This window comes from Cnephaeus nilssonii (assembly GCF_951640355.1).
Source record: "Cnephaeus nilssonii genome assembly, chromosome: 9".
NCBI classification, from domain to species: domain Eukaryota; kingdom Metazoa; phylum Chordata; class Mammalia; order Chiroptera; family Vespertilionidae; genus Cnephaeus; species Cnephaeus nilssonii.
This window is the reverse complement of record NC_137080.1, coordinates 90,809,301-90,818,232: the sequence shown is the minus strand read 5'-3', so window position 1 is coordinate 90,818,232 and position 8,932 is coordinate 90,809,301. Positions and strand designations below refer to the sequence as shown.

At 55.5% G+C, this 8,932-nt stretch overlaps 1 protein-coding gene across 1 annotated transcript in view; it reads left to right on the top strand.

Moving 5' to 3' along the window:
* The first annotated feature begins 290 nt into the window (after positions 1-290).
* RAB44 (RAB44, member RAS oncogene family) overlaps positions 291-8,932 on the top strand; it is a 34,055-nt gene continuing 25,413 nt past the window's right edge. Inside the window, 2 exon segments of the mRNA XM_079781648.1 lie at positions 291-413; positions 4,279-4,490. Coding sequence (XP_079637774.1) covers positions 4,290-4,490 — 201 coding nt within the window. The 5' untranslated portion in view covers positions 291-413; positions 4,279-4,289.

Sequence of the window (8,932 nt, the reverse complement as noted above, 5' to 3'; positions counted from 1 at the left end):
TCACAGCCAGATGGCCATCACTGTGCCCATTCACACTCTGGCCGGGATGAGGCATGGCATCACCGTGGCAACCAGAGATAGGGTCCAATCTCTGGCTTTGCCATTGAGGGCTGGGTGACCGCGGGCCGTTCGGAGCCCCCACTGAGATGGACTTCCCTCCCGGCGTTGCCTGCTCCAAGTCCCGGGTCCTGGAGCACGGGGCCTCGGGAGAAGCAGCAGGATTGTGAAAGGACAGCAGTGGCCACTTCGACAGGAAGCCTCAGAGATCAGCACAGGAGATTCGCTCGCGGGGAGCGGAAGAGAGATGAAGCAAGAGGCAAGACTGTTAACAGTCCCGCGCTCGCGGGCTCCTCGAGCAGGCCCAGGAGGCCCAGGAGGCGCAGGAGGCACAGGTGGTGCGACAGGAGCCTGAGGTGGGAGCCGCCCCCGTGGCGATGCTTTTCTTTGGAGGGAGGAGGATGGGGGGGGGGGGCAGCAGGGCCCCCAGCCAGCTCGATGATAAGGATGCAAAGGGCTGAGTCCTCTTTTCTTGTGAATTTGGGGCTCTCTCCCTGGTCTAATGGAGGGCACCTGGGCAGGAGACTGGGGTACATTACCTGCCTTTAAATGTCATGTGACCTGGGGCAACTCACCTGGCTTCTCAGAGCCTCGGTTTCTCTATGAAGTTGGAGGGGAAGAGAGGTGAGTGGACTAGAACAGGAGCGAGGTGGGCTCTCAGACCCATCAGCTGGACAGTGTGGGTCTGTGACTCACTGTCATTTGTAGTTACTGCGGTAAGTGGGGTGAGCGCGGACCCAGCCCCTCACCCCTTTGCTGAGAGAGAGATGGGAACGGGGAGGCCCCGGGCACCTGCAGACACTGTGTTGTGACTCCGCGGCCGACTCCAAACTTCGCAAGATTTCTTGGACGAGGAGTGTGGGGAGAGGGGTCGTGCTGCAGGGTCGCGCACGTGGGTTCCTGGTCACGAGGGGCTTCTGGCTGGTGCGGGCGTGAGGTAGCGATGATCCAGGAGGGGGAGGGGTGCTCAGGAGGGTGCCCCTGCTGCTGACGCCAGGGCCTGTCGTTCTGAGTGACCGAGTGGGCGGGGACCTTCGCCCGGGGCTGAGGGCTGGGGGCTGAGGTGACCACGAGGCTGGCTGGTGGGAGCTGCCGAGGAGGGAGTGGAGCGTGCGGTGGGATGGACTGAGGGTGACCCCCGCCTCCGGATGGCCATGCCTGGCCCTGAGGGGCACAGACTGCTCGTCGCGGGCCGGAGGCTGCTGGGGAAGACACTGCTCTGCCGGCCACCGGTGCTCGGGGCAGTGCGGCTGCAGGGCACCTGCCGTCCTTCGGCCCAGGCTCCTGGCGGCCGGGAGCGGCGTGGCCTCGGGGAGGGAGGCGGCCGGCTCCCAGGGCGAGCGGGCTGGCGCTGCTTTCACACCCCATGCTGCTGGAAGCAGCCGGTGCAGCTGGGGGGCCCCCCCCAAGGACGTTGAGAGCGTCCTGTGTCCCGCAATGTGGCCGCAGGGAAGGACTTCAGGGCCCTAACTTCCCTGACGTGTGGCCCCTCATCACAGGAGGCTCTGCCCCCAACACTGCGGTTCTAGAAGCTTCCGCAACGGGAATGTTATCATCTGCCTGTTATCTCCTTCAGCGGAAGTGCGTGTGAAACTTGAGTTTCCAAATCCCACAACCGAGTAAAGCCGGCCCTCTGCCCGCCCCGGGCTGTCCCACCCGCGGCTGCTCTGCCAGCGTCGGCGTGGGTGACTCAGAGACGGGCCTCCTGCCACCAAGAAGGCATCCCCCAGGCAGCGGTCGTGGGGGAAGGCCGTCCCGTGGCCACCCAGGGGAGCGGGCCTGGCGCTGGTTCTGCTACTGAAGGCATGGCTTGGGCCCGGCTCTGAGGCTTGGAGCCTCCCTCCCTCCCTCCCTCCCTCCCTCCCTCCCTCCCTCCCTCCCTCAGTTTCCTCATCTGTCAAGCGGGTATAAATCGCATCTGCACAGCACCCGGCTTTTGTGAGGCTCAAATGGAATGTCGCCCTCCTCCACGTGGTCAGCACCATGGCCTTGCCGCGCGGCCAGCCGTCTCTGTGGGCCGGGCCGCTTGGGCTCCGCCCGGCACAGAGTCAGCAGCGTCACTGAGGCTCGGCTCCAGGCGGCCGGGACAGAGCGGAGAACAGCAGGGTAGGCTTCCGACTCACAGGAGGCCTGTATTTCCCGGGAGGAGATGGAAGCGTCACAAAGTCGAATAAAAGACAATTCTGGGAAGGGGACAAGTGCTCAGAGAAAGTGAAGCCAGGGCGGGTGGCGCCTCGCCTTTAGGGATCTCATCTAAACCCCGTGGTGGGCAGGGCTCCTCTCACGGTCCCGTGGGGAAACTGAGGCACAGGACGGCACGAGGCCTGCCCAGGTCACACTGGCGAGCGGCAGGACGCAGAGCAGAGCCTGACTCCAGGGCACCGGCCTCCCCTCCTCCTCGCCGGGCCCCTTCTCCACATCTAGGGTGGGGGGGGGGCGGAGGGGTGCACTGCCAGGGGGAAGGGAGCCTGCTCCTCGCTCAGCGCTCCCCCAAGGGGACCCCGTGCGCCTGCTTGCCACCTGCCGACCTTGTCCCCGAAGTGAAGTGCTGGCCCTGGGAAGGGCTGGGCGGGGCGGTCTCAGAAGAGGTGCTGGTCACTGCTCTGGGGGGATTTGTCCCGTCGGCCAGTTCGCATGGAGTCGATGCTCCCACAGTGGCCAACTCCCAGCCGCTGGGTCAGGTGGAGGTGCCCCAATGGGCTCACAGGCCCCCTGGCCCAGCACCGCTGCCGTCTGACATCTGTGATGGGAAACAGACTTTGCAGGCCCGAGGGTGGCAGGCAAAGAGACGGGGAGAGGAGCGACGCAGGGGGAGACACACACAGATAGGAAGAGACCGAGACGACTTCACTCAAGTTTGGGGGCCTCCCGGGGTGAGGATTGCTTCAGCCACGTCCTTGCACCCCGTGTGAGGAAATTCGCCCAAGGGGCGCTGGGCCAGTGGCTCCCGTCCCTGCCAGGAGCCCATCTTCCCTGAGGCAGAGCTCCCTGACCTTCCAGCTGTCTGTGACCTTTGGCCCCGACAGACAGAGCCCGGAGGGGTTGCTCCTGCTGCCTCCGTTCCTTTGCACTGGCTGCTGCTACACCCTTCCCGCCTCCTCCGAGCTTGGCCAAGCCCACGGCCCACAGGAAGCTGCCTGGCCATTTGCACCTCAACCCCTCTCACCCCATACAGTTTTATGTGCCCCGGACTTATTCCCTCCGGGGCAGGCCCCCGACTGGCCCTTCCACCTCCCAGCCTCCCTTTCTCCTGCCCTGGGCCTCACCTGGACAAAGCCTAATCCACCAAAATCCTTCTGAATCGACGGACTGACCTACGACCTTCAATGACAGAAGAAAGGACCCTAATTAATGAATTGGACGACCCTTACTTGAGCACCTACTATGTGCGAAGGAGCTGAGGATAATGTGGAGCAAGGTGCACAGGGACATCCATAGGGGAGCCCAGGGCATCGTGGGGCCACAGACAGGGGCGTACTGAGCCCTACTTGAAGCTGGGGGTGGCTGCAGGGAAGGCTTCTCGGAGGAAGCAGAGGGAGGAAGAGGTGTCAGCTAGGTGAGGGGATACGAGAGTCTGGAGGTTGGGACACAGGCACCAAGGGTGGGAGGGAACCTGGCCTCCTGGGAGTGGGGAGCAGTTCGGAGGGGTGCTGTGGACCGCGAGGGGTGAGGGTGGGGAGTGAAGGAGGGCACATTCTGACTCCTCGGTGGGCGTGTGGGGAGAGTAGAGAAATGGTGTTGAGGAGAAAACAAGGCTGGAGGCAGGTGACTGCGGGAGGGAGGAGGCAGCTGGGAGGGTCCCTCCCAGAGGGGACGGGGGTGCGGGGGGAGTGAGCTGGAGGAGCAGCGGGAGAGCCGGCTCACCAGGTGCTGCTGGCCCTTCAGACGTGGGACTCGGGGCGACCCTGTGTCACCACCCCAACACCTAAACCGGAACCTGTCCCGCACAGGGGCCTCCTTATTCAACAGCCGGGGAGACCCTGGACAGTTGAGCAGGGATCTGAAGATGAGGGCGCGGGGCAGAGCATTCCAGGCAGAGGGAGCGGGAAGGGCCGGGCCTGGAGGCTGTGCTGGAGGCCACGAGGGCAGCGAGGCCAGGGGGTCCCAGGCGGGCGGCATCCCCCGTGGTGGGGTCTCCCCAGGGCTAACGGGGAGCCGGGGGGTTGCAGCCGGCTGTGACGGTGCAGCAGGCAATGACCCCTCACCATTCTCTGTCCCCAGGCCACAGCAGCATGGAGACTGGGCCGAGAGCCGCCCGAAAAGGCCGGAAACTGGGCTCCAGCCGGCGGCGGCAGATACGAGAGCCCGCTGCGGGCCAGGATGGCCCCGTGGCCCCAGAGCCCTGGTCCTCCCAGGCAGCCGAGGAGCTGCAGGGCTTCTTCCGGGCCTGCGGTGCCGCGGAGCGGGGCTTCGTCACCCGCGAGGACCTGGCGGTGAGTCAGAGGCCCGTCCCTCCCTGACCCCTGTTCGAGGCTCGCACCCAGGACCGCGGGGCTCGCCCGCTCTTTCCCTTTCTCTCACCTGAACTCTGACCTCAGAAAAGGCCAGGCACTTGCTTATACTAATGTGCAAACGACTGACAAGGCTCTGTGTGCTACCCTCTTTGAGAAACATTGACATTTTGGCCAAGGGAAGGACTTTAAGCCAAAGAACTAACTTGCAAATGATATAACTTGAGGCCCACGGAGCAGGGAAGTCTGGCTTAGAGGCCTGGCAATCAAACCTTGTCCATGATGGGAAACGGGAATGAAACATAAGCTCAGCCGTGGTCGTGTGTCCCGATGAGGAGTCTTGGGCTGTGGCCTAGACCAGACGGACAGATTTTTCTTTGGATTTTCCTCCCTCCCTGCAAAGGCGCCTCTGGGGGCTGCTCGGGCCTCGCTGGGCCTGTGTCTCCTCCCCACGCTGCTCCCGGCTCCGGACTCTGTCCTTCCCCCGGCAAAACTGCCCTTCCCATCCCCCAGCTCAGGGCCTCAGCAACGTCTGAACGGCCGATGTGCAAATATAATTTTCAAAAGGGTAACAAAGAAGGCTGGAGTAAATATAGAATCAGCACTTATCAAAGGTCTTAACCTAATTAATTATTGTTACTAATTAATAAGGGAACCGGCAAGATGTTCCTCCCGGTGGGTTCAGAGAGCATTTGAGGAGCTGGGATACTTATAAGCAATTTGACAGAGGAGTGTTATGATACAATTGCTGAGTTCAATTTTAAAAACGACTCATGTCCAACAGCCATCAATCTTTGGGGACATCTGTTCTGCTAGGCAAAATTATTTTCATCTCTCCTGGACAACAACCTACCAGTTAACAAGTAACCAGAAGTCTGGGACTTTGAATTAAAGGTAAACAATGAGATGAACTAAGTGCATTCCTCTGGTCTGCCTGCCTTATTCCCAAGTTTCAGACTTTTACCATCTCTGTTCGTGGCTCTGCGATCGGGCGTGACCATCTGCCCCAGTTTGCCTGGGCTGGCGGGTACCAGGGATGTGGCCCTTCTGGGCTGTAACTGGCCACCCTACGTCTATCCTAAGGCCAAGAGACCAACCCAAGACTCTCTTTCTTTCCACCAGCTTTTGTCCGCAGGCTCTAGAACTGTGAGGGACTTTCTTCTTGGGGTCCCCCTCCTGCCCAGAACGGCCTTCCTTATCACCTGGTTCCTAGGAGGGCTTGGCAGGCATTGGCTCCGTGTTCCTCACGGTGACTTGTCACTCCTGATTGGATGCGAATCACCCTCCAATATGACACTACACTTACACAACCGATTTATCTCACCCCTCTCCGCAAAAGGAGGACAGGTTCTTACTGAACCTGCGTACAGGACGATGTTGCGTGGAAAGTTAAAGTACGGGTTTCTGAATCAGGAGGGGTCCGTGAGATTCAGATACCATTTAATATGTTTAATTTCCGTTTACAAAAGCCATAACCTACTCAACTGAAGGTTAGAGACAGCTCACAAAGACAGAGGACTTTCTCATAGATCCATGAAAATCATACCAACTATGTTCCCAACAAATATCACGACTAGATTTCCCTGGACCGTTCACTCGGTTCCATGGAACTAGTTCTTGTTCCGCGGGACCTGGGGAGAGCGGCTGCTGCCGGGCTCAGGCTGGAGGGCGGCCGGCGTCCTGCCCCCAGGGGAGTCCGGCCGCCGAAGAACTGGGTGCAGTCCCTCCCACAGCTTCGGGTCTGTCCTGCGGGAGCACACACTGTGGCTGCAGCTGGTCACTGAGCCTTCGGGCAAAGCACAAGCGTCGTTAGGAGCCAGACTGAGCGCTGTGGTTGTCTGTTACGGTAACTAATAATATCAGAATGGGAAAGAGCCAAGCTCTCTGCTGGGGACAGAACTCTTCGTGAGGGCTGACCAGCCTTTCCCCTGAGGTAGCGACGGCATTGAACAATCCCCACGGCCTACGGTACAGCACGCAGCTTCTGAAATGGTTGTATTAGAGGTTTTACCGCCATAAACAGCTCAGGAAAGGCCACCAGCTCTTCGGAGTTGATGTTCTTCCTACAATGCTCTTCTGTTTTGCACCCAAACCACGTTTAATGTCAGATTTTGTTACAGGCTAAAGCCTCAGTTTTCGTGTTCTTCTACAGGCAACAAAGATTACAATATTCTTTATTGATAATGATCAGCTTATCTTTTAGAAGCAGGTGTTAAACACAATTGTATTAATTAAACTTAATGAACTTAAAAATTAAAACAAATATACAGTATATATACACAGTACACCACATCTTCTCTAGCCATTCGCCCATCGATGGGCACCTGGGCTGTTCCCATGTCTCGGCTGCTGTAAACAATGCTGCAGTGAACACAGGGAGCATTTATCTTTTCGAATTCGTGTTTTCGTTTTCTTCAGACAAATACCCAGAAGTGGAATGGCTGGATCATATGGTAGTTCTATTTTTTAAATTTTTGAATAGATTTTTGTTTTTAATCCTCACTCGAGGATATGTTTATTGATGAGAGAGAGAGAGAGAGAGAGAGAGAGAGAGAGAGAGAGAGAGAGAGAGGAACATTGATGTGAGAGAGAAACAGCAATGGGTTGCCTGCCGCATGCACCCTGACTGGGCATCGAACAAAAACCCAGGTATGTGCCCTGACCCGGAATCGAACCTGTACTCTTTTGATAAATGGGATGACACTCCAACCAACTGAGCCACCTGGCCGAGCTCTATTTTTAATTTTTTGAGGGGCCTCTATATTGTTTTCCACAGTGGCTGCACCAATTTATGTGCCCACCATGAGCGCACAAGGGTTTCCTTTTCTCCACAGCCTCACCAGCACTTGTTATTTCTTGCCCATCATGCTCTTATAATAGAGGTGAAGTATTTAATAAATATATGGAAAGATAATCCTGAAGTTTCATTTTTTAATGTGGCCACTATTTAAGGCAGGCTCATGGGAGCCTGAGAAATAGTGCAGCTTGGTTACCTGTTTAATCAAAGGGACAAGAAAATGCAATCTTTTGGAACAGGCATAGAGGAAGGTGACACAATTGCAGGGCATTGAGCTCTTCCGTAAGGGAGGTACCTTAGGTTCTTGTTTCTAAAAAATTAGAATATGATAAAGCCAAACATAGCAGAGGGAATTTTTCTGCTGAGAAGTGGAATCAATTATCTGGGCAACTTACACAGAGGATGAATAGTAGCTTCTTTCTGACACTGGTTAAAGGCCCTAAAACCAATCTATCATTTTAATAGAGATGGAGCCCAATTCTAGTTTTGCATTGATATAACACAAGGGAGTTTCACAAGTTTGTTATTTATTTATTTATAATATATTTTTATTGATTTCAGAGAGGAAGGGAGAGGGAGAGAGGTAGAAACATCAATGATGAGAGAGAATCATTGATTGATTGCTTCCTGCGTGCTCCCTACTGGGGAGTGAGCCCGAAAGAACATGTTCCCTTGACTGGAATCGAACCTGGCACCCTTCAGTCTGCAGGCCGATGCTCTATCCACTGAGCCAAACCAGCTAGGACTTAATTTATTTTAAAACTCATCAAGCCCTGACAGGTTTGGCTCAGTGGATAGAGCGTCGGCCTGATGACTGAAGGGTCCCAGGTTCGATTCCAGTCAAGGGCATGTACCTTGGTTGAGGGCACATCCCCAATAGGGGGTGTGCAGGGGGCAGCTGATCGATGTTTCTCTCTCATCAATGTTTCTAACTCTATCCCTCTCCCTTCCTCTCTGTAAAAAATCAATAAAATATATTTAAAAAAACTCATCAAAACTGAGGCAAATTTGGCAAAAAGTTAACATATTTCATAGCTTATTTTCAGACTCAGGTATTATAAATCAAGGCAGAAAGACTCCTGTTCAGTAAACCTTCTACGACTCTCTATCCATTCAGGTTGTGGCCTTTATATTTTTTCATGTTCTGGAACAACCGGACACATTAAGACAAAAACCACTTCCTTTATCTCTTCAAGACAAAAACACACCCCATTTTCCTTGCAGACACATTTCTCTGTCACTAATGTTCCTAGTATAGTCTCAGACATCCGTAGTGACTACAACTTTTAACCAAAGTAATTAACCTCAGAGTGAACTGGGGGTAAGTAATTGAGAACTGTTGGTCTTATACAAGCATTTCACAGACTAGCAGAGCTCACAAGGACACCTAACACGACTTTCTGCAGTCACACATGTCCCTTGCACAACTTTAAAGAAATTGTGATAAAATATACCTAACGTAAAACTTACCATCTCGGTGATATTAAGTAATTCGCATTGTTGTGCAATCGTCACCACCACCCATCTCCAGAAATGCTTCTTCTCCCCCGTGGAAACTCTGGGCCCATTAAACACTGACTCCCATTCTCCTCCCTCCCCAATTCTACTTTCTCTCTCTGTGCTCTGA